Source organism: Talpa occidentalis, unplaced genomic scaffold (genome assembly GCF_014898055.3).
Source record: "Talpa occidentalis isolate TD23 unplaced genomic scaffold, MPIMG_talOcc4v2.1 talOcc4.12, whole genome shotgun sequence".
Taxonomy (NCBI): domain Eukaryota; kingdom Metazoa; phylum Chordata; class Mammalia; order Eulipotyphla; family Talpidae; genus Talpa; species Talpa occidentalis.
Window position 1 is genome coordinate 59,037,182 of NW_023601212.1, and position 21,481 is coordinate 59,058,662.

At 44.0% G+C, this 21,481-nt stretch overlaps 1 protein-coding gene across 1 annotated transcript in view; it reads right to left on the reverse strand.

The window, feature by feature from the left end:
• Positions 1 to 5,434: 5,434 nt before the first annotated feature.
• The window catches only part of TNN (tenascin N), a 54,952-nt gene continuing 38,905 nt past the window's right edge, over positions 5,435 to 21,481 (reverse strand). Inside the window, exons 15-18 of the mRNA XM_037506429.1 lie at positions 16,347 to 16,443; positions 15,228 to 15,395; positions 8,311 to 8,474; positions 5,435 to 6,273 (exon numbers count right to left, since the gene is read on the reverse strand). Of these exons, the coding sequence (XP_037362326.1) occupies positions 6,133 to 6,273; positions 8,311 to 8,474; positions 15,228 to 15,395; positions 16,347 to 16,443 (570 nt within the window). The 3' untranslated portion in view covers positions 5,435 to 6,132. The remainder of the gene's footprint in view (positions 6,274 to 8,310; positions 8,475 to 15,227; positions 15,396 to 16,346; positions 16,444 to 21,481) is intronic.

The following is a 21,481-nucleotide window of genomic DNA, read 5'->3' on the forward strand; positions in this document are numbered from 1 at the left end:
GCACCTTAAGAACTACCCCAAATCCCTTCCAGGGGTGCCTCCTTCATCTTTCTTCATGCTGACCCCCTTCCCCCTTGTCTCACCACCCTACCCAGTAGATCAGGTAAGGGGAGAGAGCCCAGATCTCCCTGGGCAATCACTTCAAGCTATTTCCCAGTTATCTGTTTTGTACATTACGCCGCCCGCACAGCCACATGCATAGCCTGGAAGCTGAGTTGTACCCCACAGATTGAATCTCCAAGGAAGAAAAGTGGGAACCTGAGGGGCACCCCTCTATGGAGGAGATGATCTTGAGCAGGAAGGGAGAGGCTCCCAGCAGGACAACACTGCCATCTCCTGGCCTGAATAGGTATGGCGTGGCTCCTGCACTGGGCTGCTATTTGATAGGCTCTTGCTGACAGAAATTCCTTCCTGATCCTCCTCACTGCCCTGGTGAAGGACTTAAGATAATGACTTGAAATTCTTTCTAGCAGAGGTCTTCCTCCAGCAAACGATTACATTTCACCGAGAGCTTTTTGTTCTTTACACTTGTTTTTCCTTCTGTCATGCTGCACCTCCATTTCTAGTTCTCCGGGTCCACATTCTCTCGTCTCACATGCCACACCTGGGCCTTTTCCTTTGCAACATCCCCTTGATCACATCTTTGTCTCTCTGGCTCCTCCGAATTTTCTGGTGTTAATGGTCCTTGATGCCTGAGAATTGTTAGAAAGCCTGGCTCTTGAAATCACCAGATAAACATTAACTTAGGCACCCAATTCTCAGAGGAAGCTACTGTCTAGGGCAACCAGCTCCAAATTCAGGCATGAAAGGACCCCGCCCTTGCCCTTATCACCCACCCCCTCAAATCCTGTTGATTCTTCTTCTGAAATTTCTCTTTAATCTGAACTCTTTCTCCCTTTCTCATCATTTTCACCACAGGCCAAGAAAGGCATTAACTATGCCCATTACAATAGCCTTGAACTTGTCTCAATCCCCACCCTTTTCCCAAAACTCCTCTCATTACCTCCCCAACATTCCTATCCTGCACCAGACTGATATTTCCAAAATACAAGGCTCACTGAAGGTGTCACTCAAAGGTGTAAACACCTCTGAATGTTCTCTCAGCAGTAGTTATCAGCCCCAGTTGCATTTCCAAACTCCCTGGGAGCTTAAAAAAAAAACTCCAATGCACAATATGGGGAGGGGGAGGGTATGCAGGGGGTATAGGATCTATAGACATAAAAGCTCTGGCTGATTCCAATGGTTCGTGAGAGCTGAGAGTCACAGTACAGTTAATCCTTGAGCAATATTGAGTCTGAACTGCGGGGGTCCACTTATTCAAGGATTGCTTTCTACTCGCAGATTTTTTCTCTCCTCAGATATTTTCTCTATTCATGGGCTCCCACATTCACGGAATCAACTAGGCATAGAAGTAAGTTAAATCCATGGATGCAAAACTGCAGATCCTGAAGGCCTACTATAAGTTACACACTAATTTCCTACTGCAGGGCAGTCTGTGCCCCAACCCCTGTGGTGTTCAAGGATCAACTATACTTATGTGGCCAAGCAAGAGTCCCTCATCTCCTACATGGCTACCCACCAACACTCCTCACCCAAGAAACCATTTTTCACCCTCAAACATGCTGCACTCCACCCTTTCTTACCTTTGCTACCACATTCTCTCCCCAAGTGTCCTGCCTTCCCTCCACAATACTCATTTCTCTCCTAGCAAACTCAGAGCCATCCTTCTAGACCTATTGCCAAAATCGTACTCCTGGTGCTTTCTCCTGCACCCTCACGCTGCCCACAGGGTTCACTGTGGGCTCGCTGCCCCCAGTGCACCCCCCACTGTCATGGTCTGTCCCCCGTCCCTCCCACCACGCTGTAGGCGGCAAGTGTTCTGTTTGTCACTGCTTTGCTGGTGTTGCTCGTGTCTTGTAAGGAACAGGCAATGGTGTGGCCCTTTTCTCAAATGCTTCTGATAGTTTCGTCCTCATTTCGACCTAATGCTTGGTTTGCAGCCTGTCCCTTCTGTGACAAACGTAGTTTGCTCTGGTTTGTCCTAGTGATATGAATTTCCTCAGGCTCAAAGCCCATAGATAGCGCATAGCCTGACTCTTAAAAAGGCATTTGACCCTCTGAAAAGCAGATCTACCTAGAAACCCATTCCTTGGACCCATATTCAGCTACCAGAGCAGCTGCTGCCAGCATTGGCCATGTTAAAATGAGGTTAGGCATGGACGATTAGGCCTGGAATGTTTTCTCCATCAGACAAACGTTCTTGAAAATGAGCTTTCGCAGACTTCTTTTGCCACCCTTCGAAGGGTCAGCTGAGATTCTCTCCACCCCATCTCTTCCTGGCCTCATGACTTGAATGCAAGAAACAACTCCAGTTTCCCTCAAGTCCTCATGCTGGTCAAGTGATGGAGACTTGTTAAGGACAGTGACCACTGGGGTGGGCTGCGGCCATATCAGATGCCTCTGGAGCATCGGCCAGCTGGCCCCTACACCATAGAGACTCTGAGCATACTCCAGTCCAGCAGAGCCTAGCCAGAACTCCTGGATCAGGTCAGAAAATGGGACGCAGTCATCTGCTTTATCAAGCCTGTTTAGCAAGCATGTTAAAAGTTGAGAAGCATTAGTTACCAGGCAGTAACCCTGGCTCTGAATTACTCCCTAATTTGATGTGCTTTGCAAAGGGACAATTCATTTCTAAAAAAATCTGCACACAATGGGATGAGCCCTGGACTCCTGTATCACCGGCGAGGACTGTCCATGCCAACAGAAAATGAAAGGACTGGGAACTGGGAAGTGTACAGGTTGACCTTTCAGATGGATTAAGAAGTTAGCTCAGGCTCTTATCCTGACAAAGCCAAATCAGCACCCAAAAAAATCTGACAGTTCTCAGCAAATATCTCCTCCTCGGAGAGGCCTGAGTAGTTCCCCACCTCCACTCCAATTTCTGCCTCCATCACTTAATCCTACTGCATTTTTCTTCCACACCTTAAATACTTCTTAAAATTATACATTTATTTGCTGATTATTGACAGTCTCCACTAGTAGAATATAAGCATAAGGGCAGGAATGTGACGTTCTGCACCAGCGCTTAGAGTAGAACACAATAGGGCTCAGTCAGGGCCTCCCTGGTGGCACAGCGGGTTAAGCGCAGCGCTGTGAAGCTGTCCGCAGCCTCCGCAGTGCTGGTTTGATTCCCAGCCGGCCAGGGAGAATCCCACATGGCAAGGTAGACCTCTCTTGTCTTGCCCGCTGCTTCGGTCCGTCTGCCTGTTCTGCTCCCCGCTCTGTCTCTGGTGAATTCTCTCACCTTCCCACAACTCTGGCCTGTACCCCAGCTCTTGTATAAATAAAAATAAATCTTAAAAAAAATAGGGCTCAATCAATACTTGTTGAATGAAAGAGGCAATGAATGAATGACAGCACAACACTGCATTAGTGCAAGGACCATGTTTAACTTGCTCACTTCTGTGCCCTCACCTGTCTCCCCAGTGGACAGCATACCACCTGGTAAGAAGTAGGCAGATGACCAAATTCTCATTAAATCAATGAACAATGTGCAAGCCCTTTTTTATTTTTAATTATTTTTAAATTTTGTATTAAAGTAAAATTGATTTATAACATACAGGTTTAAGGTGCAAAAACTTACATATTGACATCCTTATAGACTGCATTATATTCACCACCAAAGGCCTAGTTTCCATCCATCACAATTGACCCATTTTACCCAATTTACACTTCCTGCTTCCCCCTCCTTTCTGATAAGCACTACTTTGTTTTCATACTCTTTGAGTTTGTTTTGTTTTGTTCATTTATCATCCACATATGAGTAAAGTCAGACCTTTCTCTGCATGACTTATTTCACTTAGCATAATATCCTCTAGGTCCACCTGTTTTTGGAAATGGCAGAGTTTCATCCTTTTTTGCAACTGCGTAGTATGCTGTCGTGTAGATATACCACATCTTTATCCACTCATCCAGTGACAGGCACTTAGGTTGTTTCCAAATCTTACCCCAATTGTAATTAATGTGATGAACATTATTATTTTTCATATTCCTTAGGGAAATAACCAGATGTGGAATAAATGGATCTTATGGAATTTCTATTCTTAATTTTTTGAGCAATCTCCACTGCTTTCCATAACAGTTGCTCCAATTTACATTCCTGCCAACAGTGCATGAGAGTTTCCTTCTCTCTGTTCTTTCCAATAGTTGGTTCTTGGCTTTGATTTTTTTGTTTTCTTTTTTGGATAATAGCCATTCTCATGGTGTGAGGTGAAGTTTCAATTGACATATCCCTAATAAGAGATGATGAACATCTTTTCATGTGCCTGTGGCCATCTGTATGTCATTTCTGGAGAAGTGTCTATTCAGATCCTAGGCCTGTTTTTCAATCAGGTTTTTTGTTGTCGAGTTGTAAGAGTTCTTTATATATGCTGGATATAAGCATTTTTTAAATATTTATTTATTTATGCATACAAGAACTGGGGTGTAGACCAGAGGTGTGGAGAAAGTGAGGAGCAGAACAGGCAGATTCACTGAAACACACTGCTAAGGGAGCAGCGGGCGAGGCAGGAGAGGTCTTCTGCACCATGTGGGCTGCTCCCTGGCCTGCTGGGGATCGAACTTGTGCCATAGTGGGTGGTGATAGCTTGATAGCACTGTGTCTTTTAACCCCTGCACCACTAGGGAAGCCCATATAAGCATATTTTTTAATGTGTAGCGCCAACACTGAAACTGTGCTACAGTCAGGCCACTCATTATCAAATCTAGAGTGACCATGGCATTGCTCAGAGTGCAGGTGTATGTGGAAGGGGGACACTGAAAACTTTAAAGGTGAACAAAAACTGTTTTTGGAAAATACGGGTTGGCATTTATTCAGTGGCTAAAACCTGGGGAAACTGAAGCAACAAACAACACCCCTAGTCCTGGTGGGGGACTGCAGTTTTAGGGCATTTCTTTCCCCCCTCATTCACTTCTGGCTCCAAATACCATTATTTTCATCACACAAGTAACAGGCCACAGCCAACAAAATTCCATTATACTTCCACACAAATTGTACCTTCACTTGCACTTGGGTTAAACTTAGAATTCAAGTGCACTTGTGTGGAGAAAATAACACAAAGCAATTTTTTTAATCAAATGTTTTGTTTTGTTTTGTTTTTTTCAAATAGGAACTGAAGTGACTTCAACGGTCCCTGACTTCATGACAAAAAAAAACCCTCCAAACTGACAGGAAATAAGCAGAAAGTGACCTTGCGAGGTGCTGGTTCAAATAATAAGCCTCTGGAGCAATGAAAACCCAGTGGTCCAACTCTGTGGGGCTCAGGAGAGGAGGGAGGCAAAAGACTTGAAAGGCATGAAAGGGAGTCACAGAAGAGTTTTTGGGTGGTACCAATTATCAAGGGAGTCGAGTGTTTTAAAGTTAAAACAAGTGATAATTTATTCGCAACATATGCAGCTCGATGAACATGATTATGCAAATAGCCGGAAAGGGGTGCCCAGAGAGAGTAACACGGAAGCTTTGATTTCCAGCAGGCTGGATACTAGTCAGAACTTGGCTAAATGTGAGCCCATCTTGGTCCCTGTCGGTTCCCTTTATTCTTCCTCACATAACACCAGCAATTTTTGAAAAGGGGTTTTTCGCCAAATCCCAGTGGTTAATGGAAGGCATCTGGCTACCCGGCTTCTTGGTCATTAGAACTCCTCTTTTGGGCTGCTTTCTAGAAAGATTTGTACCAACAAGAGCTTTAAATTTACCAACTTCCAGAAATTTTCAGTTGGTGAAATGCTAGATGATTTTTTTTGCTTTAACTCTATTTGTTATTGAAGATAAACTGAAACACCTTGCAGCCCCAGTGCTGTTTTCCCCACACAATGCGCAACTTCTATTGTGTTGATTTCCAGCCCCTGCCCCCGTTCCCTGACCACCAACACATGGGCAAAAATGTAGGTGACAGAGAAGGAAGCTTGGTATAATGCTTTGTTCTGCAGGTTATCCAGCCATCTAGAAATTAGAGGCTATGAGCACCCCTCAACCTTCTATTAACCAGTCACCACTGCTCACCCCACCCCTCATGTATGCAGCCCCAACCCCAGGCTGGCCTTGTCTGGTGCAACGATTGCTCGAGCAGGCTATCAGAATGTCCTGGTCTTTTCTCCTAGTGCCCGCTTCTTTCTGGCCGGGACATGCTCCTCACTGTGGCCAACAGGGCGGATTTTCAGCTCCACATAAGGAATGGAGAATTCATGTCCTTTCCATGGCTCCCAGTTCACCCCCTACATCAAAAAAAATCAACATCAAGAAAAGACACTTGGGTACAAAAGAATGTTCTTTTCCCTCTCTGTTTAGGGGAAAGAAAAAGAGAAACAGGTGAAGAAGTGGAGTGATGTGCCTTGGACAGACAGCTATGCTAAGGAAGTGAGAGTTGATTCTGGAAACATGCGCCCTCTGCTGGGCAGCTGGCATAGGGCAGGCAGAGGACAGGGAAGCCCACCCCACACCACCCCATCCATTGGTTGGACAATAGGGGTGTAAGCCAGGAGGTGGCTGGAGCCAGGACGGTATCAAAGTTATACAGGGTCAAACTGGCCAGCAAGGATCAAATTGTCTCACTCTTTTCCTTTCCAAAAAGTTAAAGGCAAAAATAAACATATTAATTAGCCAATTGTGTAAAATCATTTTCAATTTAGACTGTTTAGATATTAGCTCTGGGGTAACAAATAGTCTGCTGAAAACTAAATTTCATTTTATGTCTTTTGACTAGTGAGTGCAATAATATCTAATTCACTTAATAACCTTGCAACCTGGCCAATAAAGAGCCCAAGTGACCGATTTTATGTATTTTAATTTGTGAGGTAAATAATAAACAAGAAGCTAAATGCCTTGCAGACTGTGAAAAGCACATTAACCAGATGAATGTCTTTTATTAGCAAATATGGGGATGGTTTAGGGCATGCTGGCTGCTCATTTCAAATATTTGATCTCTGATCACAGGCTTCCCTGAGTCAGCCCACAGGCTGCCACCATGATGCATGGACCCATCCTCTTGGCTTCCCTGAGGGCAAATTTCCTCTTCCCTTTCAAAAATCACAGAAGGATGGGGGCCCGAGCTGCCTAGTCAGGGCCAAAGTAATCAGACTGTACCTGAACTTTAGATGTGTTACTATTTCAAATAATGTCCAGTAGTGTGAGTTTTGGTGGCTTCGTACAAGCTAGAATCAGGACCTAGAGTGGGAAATTGGCACCCCAGCATGGGGCTCTGAGGGTTCATGGGGTTCTGAGGGTTCATGAAGGGGATGGGTTCATGAGTAGGAACAAAGATGCAATTTTCAAGAAGCTGTGAATAAGCAGGCAGGAGATGCCCTGTAGCTGGCGAGAAGTCAAGATGATATTCACATCACGGAGATTGAAGAGATCAGCAGGAGGAATGTTTCAGAGAGCAAGGGAGCAGGGAGAAGCCCTTAGAACTTTCAATCCCATGGGCATACTCATTTAGAAAGAGCTGAGCACAATGCTCTGGGTAGTCTTGGGACGCCTTTGGGTAAAGTGGATCCAAGGATGGGTCTGACTTAAGGCATAAAAGATTGTATTTTCCTGGACAGCAAAAGACTTGAGAGAAATAGTTCAGTTTAGCCAGGAAAAAAACTAGAATTATGAATTATCTGTGATGGACAAAATGCCCCCCCAAATCTATATATTGAAATCCAGCTCCTAATATGATGTATTTGGAGGTGGGGTCTTTGGCAGGTGATTAAATTCAGATAAAGTCATGAAGGTGGGGCACCCATGATGGGATTAGTTTCCTCATTAAAAGAAGAGGAGCTTTCTACCTCTCACTACAGTGAGAAGGTGGTCATTTACAAGCTAGAAAGAGACTTCTCACCAGGATCCAAATCTGCCAGCAACTTAATCATGGACTTGCAAGCCTGCAGAACTGTGAAAAATAAACATATGCTGTTTTAAGCCACCCATCTACAGTATTTTGTTACAGCAGTCCAAGTTGAAGACAGTGTCCATGTGCAAACCAGTACATGAGATGAAGTGCAAACCGTGTCATCTGTCTCCATTCAGCAGGGGGAAGGCTGATCAACACCCTCCAACACTATGTAAATGAACAGCCCTGGTGGGAACGCAGAGCAGGGAGAGGCAGACATGTGGGTGGGATGTGCCTTGACCTGTCTGTGGAGCCTGGAGGAGAAACCCTAACTGGAAGCATTAGAAAGAGAAACATCAGAACCTGCCTGGAGGGTGTCTCTCTGGGAACAGAATGTGGGCAGAGCCTGGGTCAAAAAGGAGGTTCACCTGTCACTCACCTCACTATGCTTGGTCTCCCCATATCTGCCATTGGGGTTGGCCAAGTGGCAGTTCTTGTACCACCAGCCGCCATGATGAGTCAGGGCACAATTACTGAGGGCAATATCGTTGTCTCTGTCAAAAGTTGTAAACTTCCATCCATTGTGGTAAGTAAGAGCATCCCCTGCAGGAGGGAAGAGGGAGGAGATGAGAGCCCAAGGTGAGCCACTGAGGGGGTGATTGTACTCTTACCTAAACGGGGACTTGGCAGGAAAACCTCTAGCATGAAAATACCAAGGATCCAATACTTATGTCACAGATAAGTAACTCCTCACTCCAAATGGTGAGAACATGAAAGAGATAGCTCCCCTTTCCTGGTCTCCCACAGAAACTTCAGGCCTGTTTCTCCAATGTCCTTAACAGTGGTTTCACTTAGAAGCTTCACAATCACGTGAAATGTTGAACTATCCAGAACCAGTCTCAAAGAATCTCCCCACAGTACCTGACCACCTTTTCACACAAGCTCACTGCTTTTCTGTCCTCCCTGTCTCTCCTCAATCATCCTCCTGACCACCTAGACTTGACACCCCTGAGTTGTGCTTAAGAACCCTGTTTACCCCTTTATCAAGCATTCCTTCTGTAGATCGCCCATACACACATCTACTTTCCTGCTCCCACAGCCGCCTCCCTGGAGCTGCCCTCAACTCTGTGGGCCTGCAGTAACACAACAGCCCATTTTCATCACCTCAGTTCTAACATCCTACTCCCTACCACGTGGAGGTGAGTCACTCCTTGTTCTGCAGGATTGTAACTTGGCTGTTTCCTCTGCACAATCTCATACTCCATCATCTCCACAGGCACCTTCCACTTGTGGAGTAGACAGGCCCACCTTCCATGCCTCTGCTCACCAGAGAATGCTTCCATTCACTCTGTGCTTTCATTGGTCTAAATCCTAAACATTCTTCAAAGTCTAGCTTAGTCCCACAGCTGAGGAAGATTCTCCTTATTAATCCTCCCACACACCCTCTTAAGTCACACACCTGAACTTCGAGAGCCCTCTGGGCTACAGCATAAGACTTAATAACATCCTGTCTGGAAATCTATCATTATTTTACTTGTATTTCTCCTATTTTCCCATCAGATTTGTCATCCTTTAATAAATTTTCTTTTTAATTCAGTTCATAAAAGGCAACAAGGGCCCACATCAATCACAAGCTTAATCAAGTTCTGCTCCTCAATAACAACATTTATATTTATATCTAATCTTCAAGTTACCAACCATCTTTAATGTATATTCTCATTGGATCCCTACAATAAGCCTTGGGGTGGGGTGGGCAGTTCTTAGTGTCAAGAGGAAACAACCTCACAGAAGCTAGTCCCCTGGGACTTATTGAGGTCCCATAGTCTATGAACAGCAGAGCCAAGACTCAAAGCGTGGTCCTCAGACTCCAAGTCCAGGGTCTTTCTGACATACTGATTTGCCTGCAGCTTCCTTAGTTAAAGGAAGTCTCCAATTATGCAAACAAGAGTGGGCCATCGCTGACACTTTACAACAGTAATTCTCAAAGCATGGTCCCTGCAGCATGGGAATCTGCTGGAAACGCACACTCTCAGGCCCTACTCCAGAACTAGAGAATCAGAGACTCAGGGGTAGTACTGTCAGGGGTATGCTTCTACAAGCCCCTCAGATGACAACAAGCCCTTCTGATGCAAGCTAAAATTTGAGAACTTCAGTCCTGTGATTTCATTCATTTATGCAGGTCACATCAGCATGGCCTAGCACCATGCTGGGCTCTAAGAATACAAACAGAAGAGGTACAGGCTCTCGAGAACTAAGTTGGGGTGGCTGAGGGCAGATATATAAAGAGTTGACAAATAGTCTGTAAAGGGAAGTTCCCAAATTGTTCCTCTGACTTGGGAGCTCAAACCTCAGCTCCTTTATATCTCACCTGGCAAAGCAGGAGGAGCAAGGAAGGTGAGAAAGGCCACTCCTACCCAGACACAGCAAACCAATTCCGCCTGATTCTGTCTCCAGTCAAGGAAAGGTGACTGAATTATCACTTCACTCATATGCGGTTCCTCCTCCCTTTAGATTTTTTGCAGATAAGTAACTACAGCTTCACATGACACCAAAGGTTCACTTTTAATGAGCACAGCTTACCTAAACTTGCATATAAAGTTCCCAAAGCCGTTTTTGGAGAATCTGAACAGGGCTATTTCTACAAGACTTATTTGTGGTTATCTAACACCTTGAGCACACACAGGATAAAGAAAGGTGAAGTAGATTTCAGTCTGAATATGGGAGTTGTTTTTCCACAGATGGATTTTCTCCCTTTTAGAAACTGAAGCCGTACTGATGTTCAAAGCACAGATAGTAAGTATATTCATAAATCAAAAAGAAAATTTTCTCTGGTCACCAGGCCCCCAGCCAAAACAGTATTCTGATTTATTAAATTTATCTCCCTAAGATAAAGGAGAAAAGCCAGTGAGGGTTAGACTGCTCTCTTCTAGCAGAATTTTACAAGAAAACCTTGGTGAGAGATAAAGATCTCACTTCTAGTATAATGGCTTTGGGTGGGAAGCTGGTTCTCCTCAGGTGGGAGAGGAGAGGAGGTGGTGGGAGGCCCATAAAAGGTCTGAACCCAAGCCCAGGAAGGGCTCTGAGCTGGTTATTATCTATCTCATCTAAATGTCATTCGGAGACCAACTATCTTCCTCCAGGAAAGGAAACCTAGGCAGCCATCTCAGACCAGAAGAAGCCATCAGCATGCCCTACAAGTCAAACAAAGGCACAGGAGTATGTCTGGATCTAGAATAGATTCTTCCCTGAGACCAGGGTCAATGAAAGAGTGATCAATGCCATCTCTTGGTTTTCCTTTTGCCCATGTACCCAATAATTTTCTGTCTCTGAAGTGTCAATATTTTAAAAACCCACTTCTAGGGCCTCCCTGGTGGTGCAGGCAGTTGAGCACCGCACTGTAAAGCTGTCTGCAGCCTCTGCAGCACAGGTTCAATCCCAGCTGGCCGGGGAGGGTCCCACATGGCACAGCAGATCTCTCCTGTCTTGCCCGCTACTTCCCTCAGCAGTGTATTTTGTCAGTCTTCCTGTTCTGTTCCCCACTCTGTCTCTGGTGAATCCTCTCACCCGCCTGTGCATCTGGTCTGTACCCTGGTTCTTGTATAATTAAATAAATCTTTAAAAAATAAATAGATAAATAAAAACCCACTTCTAAGCAAAGAAGGCACTGGCATGTGGGGTAAAAAATTCCTCACTGTTGATATTTGGCATCCCAGCTCCCAACTCACAAAACACTGAGTTCCTCAGTCACATTTCCTTGTCCTTCCCTAGTGAAGCAACTTGAGGTCTCCTGCAGGTGAACCATGAAATCAGCTGTGATGGATTAGCCCATAGGGTTGTTGTGCACCATTCTGAAAACCTACCTATTTATAGTTTCATTATACTGTAAATCTATAGGTTCTTGGAAACTATGACTTTAAGCGAAACTACACATAATAAAAGCAGGTCTTCAAATAATGTCATTTGCTCAACTCTGGCAAATTTCTCATCAATGTTATAATGAAAAAACTTTGTTTGAGAACCTTCTGAAATCTCTAAACAGATGAACAGTGCCTTGAAAGTAGAGCTCACAAATGTTCTTCCTGCCTCGCTCCACGATTTAGAATCAGAAACTACATGGACACAGCATTACCTTGATGGGCGGTGTTTCCTTCATGGAAGAATAATAGACTTTCTTAAATTACTTCGCTGGATGCAAAAGTGGAGGTCCCCTTGAATAGTCTGATCAGAGTGTGAGTCTTAATCCACACGTTTCCATGGGGCTGCACATCTGTAGTTCTAATCAGAGCTATACTGGAGTTAAAGGCTGGGAAGAGCTGGCCCAGATATGGAGACATCAAAGAGTTCACCTTCCATTTGAACGCTATGTCCTCTAAACAATAGCTCATCATTTAGGACATGATTAGCAGACACTTCCTAAATTTCAAAACTTTCCTCAGGGGCTAATCAGCACATATGAGGAAAGCCAAAACTCTACTAACCTCACGACTGTAATTCAGAATTTAAAAGACGAAATGATAGTGCACCTGGGAAGACAGGACTGCTGTCTTAAATGCTGCCTGATTTGAACATTTCCCAAGCCTTCCTATTAAAAAATACATCCTCCATTGACCGACACCATTGGCCTGAACAACCTTAGGATGGGAATTATCCCCTAATCACAGTTAAAATTCAAACAGAGTAACTGGGAAGAGAATGGCATTAATTCAGGAATATGTTGACTCCCTTTCACTCATTTCCCCATTAGCATCAGTTCATTTATTGGATTATTTTTAGTCAGGCCTCAGAAAAGTTCATTTTGAATGGCAGAAGGAAGGGGAATGAAAGAACAGGCCTAAGCGAGATCCTCAAGCAGGAGGAGGGGAGGGCATTGGTGTCAGGTTGGGATGCGGAGTATAGGGACCCAAGGGAAACACCTCCACCCATATCTTGCCTGAGGAAGGTCCCATGATCGGGACATTCTGAGCAGAGTTTGAGTCTTAACCCACACATTTCCATGGGGCTGCACATCTGCACATCTGCAATCAGAGCCCCGAACACTAGAGCTCTAGCTTGACATAGCAAAGTTAACTGATCACCCGTGGTCAGTATGAATGTGGTATTGGAAAGAAAGGGGATGGCCAATATTCCCACAGGCACTGGCAGCCCAGGGGCATCTGAACACCCCAACACATCTAAGGGCCAGCCCCAGAATCAGCAGTCAGGAATGTGGCCCCAGCTTGTCTGGAGCTTGGGGGAGGATGGAGCAAGGCAGAGTGCTTAGCCCTACAAAAGAGTGTTTTGAAATCCTTGTTCAGTGAATATCCATATAATCCTATCTGTTTCCAATTGTATTTTAACTGCCTTACTTCTATGCTGACTTTCCTGTGTAATATTTTACTATGGGTGGGTATTTACAACCCTTAAAAAAAGATTGTAGTATGTGCAGACCCAGGCCATTAAGAAAAGAAGTGACAATGCCCAGTGCAGTGCAGACTCCTCTAACTCCTGCCCTTCTATTCAAGATGGTTTCTCAACCATGCAATTCTTTGTACACTTTCCCCACCCAACCCCAACTCAGAACCCTTGAGTGGTTCTCTCTGGGGTCTGTAGCCCAAATTCCTCACACAATTTGTGGGAGGTGCCTATTCCTCTCACTATATGTCCTCCCATGTCACTCTGTCACCAAACTCGTCTATTTACTGACCCCTAGTTAGATCACAGGGACTATTCTTTATAGTACAAAACATCCAGGATATTACATAGAAAGGCCTCACTAGCAGTAACAGCTTTTAATTGAGATAGAATTGCTATATAACATTAATTTCAGGTGTATGCAATAACAGTTTCTGAACTATGTACCTTACTCCATGCTAAGCACCAGGAATCAAGAGCAAATGCAAAATTCATGTGATCTTTTAAAAATTAAATAAGATCTGAAAAAAATAAACTGCAATAGCAATTGGCCGCCTCAGATCATGACCCCTGTCTCTCAGCAGTGTCTGTTCACAATCTCTGCCATTAAGAGTTCAATAGACACCCCAATTTTCTTGCCTCTGCTCAGTCCTTGCTCCATCTGAGGAGTCTCCACCTTTTCTCCCATGTTAGTTCTATAATTTCAGTACGATTCCAGCTCCCCTTCCTGCAGGAAGCCTCCTTCAATCTCCTCAGTCTTCAATGTAACCACCTTCTGCACACTCCTATAGTTCTTTATTTTCCTTACCACTTCTTTGACTCTTCTAAAAGTTCTATTATAATTTACCTATTTATTATAATCCATCTATTATAATGGACCTATTTACATGTAAGTCTAAGGAGAGAGACAAACCATTGGTCACTTTAGTTAGTAACACATTCCCACTTATACCAAAGTCAACAGCAACAGACTGATTTAGGGTTTTGAAAACTTAAGAGGCTTAAAACAGGGCCTCCCCGGTGGCGCAGCAGTTGAGTGCTGGGCTGCGAAGCTGCCCACAGCCCCTGCAGTGCTGGTTCGATCCCCGGCCCCTGGCGAAGGTCCCACATGGTGCGCAGACCTCTCCTACCGCCCGCTGCTCCCCTCAGCAGTGTGCTTCGGTCCTTCTGCCTGCTCTGCTCCCTGCTCTGGCTCTGGTGAATTCTCTCACCCTCCCACACTTCTGACTGTACCCAGGCTTGTATAAATAAATAAATAAATATTTTAAAAAAAGAGGCTTAAAACATAACATTAAAACAATAACCACACTTCCCCTCTGAAATAAAAGTTTCAATAGCATAATTCCAATGTTTCGGTCACATTGCTTAATATTGCTTTTTTTCCTTCACAACTGGACTCATCATCAACTGGCTTCCATCCAAAGAACAGCTAATCAAGACTAAAGATTCCCTGCTCTCAGCTGAACTGCTCTCAGCTGAACTGCTATTTTCTGTGTTGTCACAGTTGTATGAGGTTCAAGAGACCCATATTTATTGTTTGAATCAGCACCTTAATGATTTCTCTTTGCATGGCAAAGTGCCAGAAAAGATCTAAGTAATAAACACATGCACTGCTGTGTAAAGATGGCAGCCTCGGCCCTGGTGCCAAATGGAAGCTGGGCGTACACCTTGAGATTTTTCAGAATGTGGGTTCACCAGTCTAGGATACAGTAGCCTGAATTTGGGGAGTATAAGAGGAGGGAATTTAAGCAGGAGTATCAAAGTACAATATACAGAAGCTCTGTGTTTATGATGCTCAAGGATAGCTTTAATGACTCAGTTTATCCCCAAGCCTCTAGAAGAAGCTGACTCAATTCTAAATGACAATTCACCTTGGCAGAACGTTACTCCATCCCCCAGAAACATGGCAAGTGGCAAACCAATCCTTAGATGTACAGAGAACAAGAAGGAAACATTATCTCTTACCAGCTGTGCCCCTGTATTTCCCAACTGAAAGCTTGTACCGCTCCTTGCTGGAGGCCACTTGGAAGAAATCATAGATGGCATAGGCAGATTCATTAGCAGTCTTCAAATCCACTCTTACCTCATACTGGGTAGGAGTTCCAGTGGTGAGATTGTGTAGCTTGTCAAGTCCTAAACAAAAGGAATGGAATTCTGATAACCCAACAACCAACACATGTGAGCACCCACTCTTGGCACCTGAAACTTCTGACACCAAAATTCACTTTAACCTTTACCTCCTCTGCTAATGGGGGAGCCACACTTTCTCTTGGAGGTGCGGGAGGTTGTTTACTCAGCCTATGACTTCTTTGACACAGTCATGCTAATGAACGTGGGAACCATGTTCTCAGGTGGGAGTCCTGGGTTGGTAATAAGGAGACAAATGTGCCCCCAATGACCCCCCAACTCTTAAAGCTGAGGTAGATCTTAGCCACTATGCTAGACTGGCTCCAGGAAAGCTGAAGTAGTTCTATGTTTCATCCGCTAATCTCACTATAGGAGGAAAGGTTAGCTACTCAGTCTAACAGCTCTGATTTTATAAGGGCTAAGGGATTTTGTACTAAGCAAGCCACAAACATCATCTTCTCTATTAACACTGATTATCCAAGTTACGACTTTTTATTTTATTTCCCAACTGATGTTTTTGACTATTTCATGCTCAATGAACATCTGCTTCAAAAGGAAACAGAAAAAAAAACAAAAAAAAACAATGTCAATAATGACTGGTATTACTAACAGAATTTCAGGAACCACTAGAATAACTTCCCAGTAATAGCCTGGAATCCTAACTATTCAACTATTTTTTTCTACTCTTCTGGTTTCTAGGAAGTTCAGGCGCCAGGCAGATCCTGTGGAGCTGAAATACAGCATAAAGACACCTATGGCAGTCCCAGACTCTCACAGGCTGCAAGCTCACAAGAATCTTGCAGGCACCATGGCCCCCCAATACCTGGTCATGGTCCCTCAGCGTGTCACTGTCACTTGGGCCTCCTCCTGATTGTGGTAAGCTTTCTCAAGCTGCCTGATCAGCTTTTTGAGGGAAAATCTCTCCCCATAACCCAGTCCTTCTGGACTAGATCATACCAAGCCAGAACTCCTTCATGGGGTCCCCAAAGCCTTCCACGTAGGTCCGCCAGCGCTTGAAGAAATCCAGCTGCCCAGTGTTCCGCCTCTGGAAGACCTGAAAAGGAGATGGGTGTTTCACTCCGACACACTTGAGTAGATGTAGCTGAGTGGAAGGGGAATGATATTTGTATTTACCTATATGGAACTGGGAGGAAAAACAGGGCTATGATCCTACAATCACACTGATGCCCTCAGGAGAGTCCCTCTTTCTTTAAAAAAAAAAGATTTTTAGTAGGTTCAGTAGTTCCACTATGTTGGTTCTACTATATTAACAAGCATAGGCTGGACACTGAAATGTGCAGAATAAAACCAGATATGGTCCTTGCTCTCCAGAAATTTCAGTTTTTGGCCAGGGGCAACTGGGAAAATGATGATACCATTGTTCTAGTAGGTTGGGTAGGATGAACATTCCAGACCTCCTGTACTGACCTGTACCTTCAATATCTATTCAAATTCAATTGGGGCACCTGATGTTTATATGTTGTGCCCTCACACAAACTAAATAGTTTGATTTTCTTTTAATTCATTTGATTTCTAACATAGCAATTATTTGATACTCACATCAAAGAAAGTTCATTCATCCCACAAATATTTATTGAGCATCTATATGCAGTAGGCACTGTGCATAATCATAGGAAATCTAATGGAGCTAATGGAGCTAATAATCCACATCATGAAACAGTCATGAATCAAATAATTAAACAAATTAATATGCAACTAAAACTGTGATAAAGGCTATGAAGAAAAACTGCAATAGGACTGTGAACACAAGTAAAAGCACCTGACCAGGCACCAGGAAATCTCCCTGGCTGAAAAGTACAGGATGGGTGAAAGCAGTCTGGAGAGGGAGTAGAGGTTGGGGTGCTGCGACTGCCAGGATGGGAAGAGAGGCTGGAGAGATAAGCAAGAGACATGGTGGGGCTTTCTTAGGTATCAATGAATATCCTGGCTATCCTGTTAGTAATGGAAGTTTTTACTGGTTTTAAATAAAGAAATAAGATGTTTAGCTACATCATGCTAAGATCCTTTGATCTTCAGTATAGACAACAGACTGGCAAGGGCAAGAGTGGGCACAAGAGACCAGTTAGAACACCACTGTAAGAGAAAATAGTAGCTTGGATTAGGGGGCTGCCCTGAGGATAGAAGGAAAATTTGACAGATGTGATAGAGAATAAAACCAGAGATGGTCAAAAGCGGAAGTGAAGGAGGAAGAAGTCAAGAATGATTCTTAACAATCAAAAAAGATAAACTCATGTCATTCACAGCAATGTGGATGGAGCTAGAAGGAATTATGTTCAGTGAAATAAGTCAGAAGGAAAAAGAAAAATATCGGATGGTTTCACTTACAGGAAGAATATAGGGGAACCAAATAAGACATCAGTGTAAAAAATATAATAACAGTACAAAACACAACAACAAAGCAAAAACAGACAATTATAAACCAGAGACATCCTGCCGGGGAGGAGGAGGGAGAGGGATCAGAGGTAGGGAGGGTGGGAGGGAGGAACACAGGGGACTGAGGTGATGGTGCACAGGTGCATTGGTGAAGGAAACTGTGTGGGGACTACACGGGGGGGGGGGAGGGGAGCAAAATGTTTAAAATGAACAATGATGTAAAAAACATGGAAATAAAAAGAAAATTAAAAAAAAAAAAGCTTCTTGTGATTCGGGCTTGCAGCAGCCAATGGCTACTCACTGGGAGAAAATCGATTTTGTGACCGTAGCATGAGCTCATCTGGGAATACGACAAATGTGTAACTTCTGGGAGACGATGCCAGAGGAGCAGTTGAATGTAAAGACTAGAGTTCCAAAGAGAGACTTGGACTAGACTCCTCAAGGTGAGAGTATGTCTGAGACAAGGCCAGCTGTTCACCTTTTCCCATGTTACTTTCCTTTCCCCATGAAGTCAAAAAGACTTTCTTTTTCAACATTATTGCACTTAAGCTGGAATTATGTGACTCCTTCTGGCCAAAGGATAGTAAGTGGGATCACAGGCGGGCAGGTGGGAATTCTCCATGCTGTCTCTTCCATGACAGGGGGCCATGGTGCCACAGTGAAGGCCACTCGTTGAAACGGCAGAGCCACAAGATAGAAACAGGGTGAAATCTCTGAGTCATGGTTTGGAAGTGACTGCCAAACCCACAGAAGATTTTGCACATGTGAGAAAAAGCTTTCATGTATTGGGATTCTTTCCTAACCAATACAGGGAGCCACTGAGACACAGAGGATAAAACAAAGCCATGGGAAAAGATGGAAGAAAATAGGAACTGAAAAGAGAAAACGGCCTGGAATCAAGCCTCGAGGACCTCCCATAGAGCCACATGGAGAACAGTCTCATGAAAGATCATGAGTTCATTAAGGAGAAAGAACAACTGAGATACAGAAGGACAACTAGGAAAAGATGGAACCATAGAGGACACAAGAGAAAGGTAGTGGAAAATGCTGGCGAGTCAAGGAACACAAGGCCTGAACTATCCACGGAATTTAGTGGCCGGGAGTTATAGAACCTACTTTGAATCAAACAGGCTGTCTCATGTGTGTCTCTAACTGCCCTGTTCAGACTTCTAGGTGATAAACAAGCAGCCAGAGGCAGCAGGCACTACTAACTCAACCCCCCATCTTCCTTCTGGCAACCTTGAAAGTACACCAACTCATTGATTTTTCCTTATCGAAGACTATGAAAGGACAGCAGCACCCTGTTCTGTCTTTATCGATGAGCAGGAAAGAAACAAAGACCATCTGCTGTTAAGAAAGACCCCACACAGCAGCTGTCTGTCTGAAGACTTCTGTCAATCAATCCAAAGGATTCAAACAAATGACCTCAGTTTTGCTAGGCCGCAGCCCTGCTTGATCTTTTACAACTCCCCTACATCGTGACCCTGATGGAACACCTAAGGACTGCCCCTTGGTGTGGACCCAGATCATGATTCTTAATCATGAATGAACGCTTTCTTATTAGATTACAGCCTGATTATTTCTCAGTTGACAGGACCGCTGGAGACTGTAGCAAGGACAGTGCTAGGAAGAAATGAGGGTGGAGCCAAATTGGCTTCTGAGTAAGAAGTGAGGAAATGGAGCCAGAGTTGGGTACCATTTCATGAGAATATGGACATTTTTCAAATATTACTCAATTTGGAGAAGGAAGACAGTTCCAGGGAGAGAAAATTAAATTATTTTTACAAAGTAAAGTTGAAAATACCTAAAAGTTAAACACACCTATATATACTACTGGAATTAGTACTACATAGCTGACCTCAGAAGTGTTCAGCTGGAATCTGAAATTCCAGTGGTCTTGTAAGGTGACTAGTTGTGTTAGTGGGAATGTAATTTGCCTTAATGCTGGTGGAATTGAACATAGGTGCCACATCTACCCTGAAATTCCACTGTCCAGGATATAGAAAGAGTCCCAGGGAAGGGACTGGAACCCACTGGAATCCCAGTGGTCTGGAATTCTGGAAGACTGACATTGCATCTTTTTACCTACTTTCCTTTGGACTCATTCAAATGCAAAAGCCCCAGCACAAAATCCAATCTCCTTCCTTTCCACCACAATTTGCAGCAAGTGCCTTGAAGTGCAAGACTGAACAATCACTTGCATGATTGTTCAATATTTTTTAAATTTAGTAAGGTAAACAACCTAAGATTCATGCATTGTTTACATTTTTTTCTCTGGAAAGAGACCAGGAGGAAGGCAAGAGCAGGTTGCATGCGACAGTGCTAAGGGCTCCAGTGGGCGCTCACATTGAACTCTCTTCTGAAGCACCCATCTGTGTTTGTTGACCCAAAAAGCGTAACAAAGACATCCGTGAGCAAGGGGCAGGGAGGAGCCCCTGGGCTGGGTCTCCAAGGCAGACCTAAGACACTTTCTAGCGGAGGGCTGGCCAGGGGGTCATTTCCATTCCTGAAACAGCTTTAGAAGCTGAAAGAAGCTGATGACCTAAGAGGTGCTGGGAGAACTAAATGAGATGTTTCATGTAAAAATGTTCTCTAATGGTAAAGAGCACTGAACAGGAGTGACCATGACCAATAATTAAAGAGCACTGTCACTCAGGAGTGACCATGACCAATAATTATGGTTGGCACTGACTTTGTTCTCCTTCCGCTTTTGTTCACATTTTGGAGATAGCCCATCCCTTTGTTGGTTTCCTACATTTTTCTTCATCCATTTATTCACTTTCGTAACAATCATTTACTGAGTATTTGTTAAGTGCTGGCTCCAGGGTAAACATCATTGATGCTACTTTATAAATGTGAACATTCAGAAAAGTGATTAGCTGGTCAGACAGCTAATTACTTAGTAGCTGATGCAAGGATAAAACGGTGATCTCAACTTTTCATCATAAAGCTGGAAAACAGCTTTATGATTCTGCTGAGTCCATTTTCCAAAAGCACGCCCTAAGAATCTGAATCTAGGGCCTCCCTGGTGGCACAAAGGGTTAAGATGCAGCACTATAAAGCTGTCCGCAGCCACTGCAACACGAGTTCGATCCCCCACCTGCCAGGGAGGTGACCCACATGGAGCAGCAGACCTCCCCTGACTCACCCAATGCTCTCCTAAGCAGTGTATTTCAGTCCATCTGCTTGTTCTGTCTCTGGTGAATCCTCTCACCTACCGCATCTCTGGCCTGCACCCTAGCTCTTGTATGCATAAATAAATAAATCTTTGAAAAAAAAGTTTAAAAAAAAAGAATCTGAATCTAAGCATTAATTTCCCAGCAGTCTGGGTTCCAGTCCCTTCCCTGGGACTCTTTCTGTATCCTGGACAGTGGAATTCCAGGGTAGATGTGGCACCAAAGTTCAGTCCCACCAGTATTAAGGCAAATTACATTCCCACCAACACAACTAGTCACCTTACAGGCTCAAATCTGATTCTGGCATCTGATCAATAAGCACAGTCCCCAAACATAATAGAAGCTTTTCTGCTGATTTCAAAAAAAAAAAAAAAAAAAGCTTCAGCTCGACTAGGGAAACTCTAACAAATGAATCTGATGCTCTTTGCATCAGTATTTGGATCTAATTCTGTGCTTACTAGCTGTGTCTTTGGACAAATGAGTTAACCTTGGCAAGCCTCACTTCTCTGAATTATTACACCG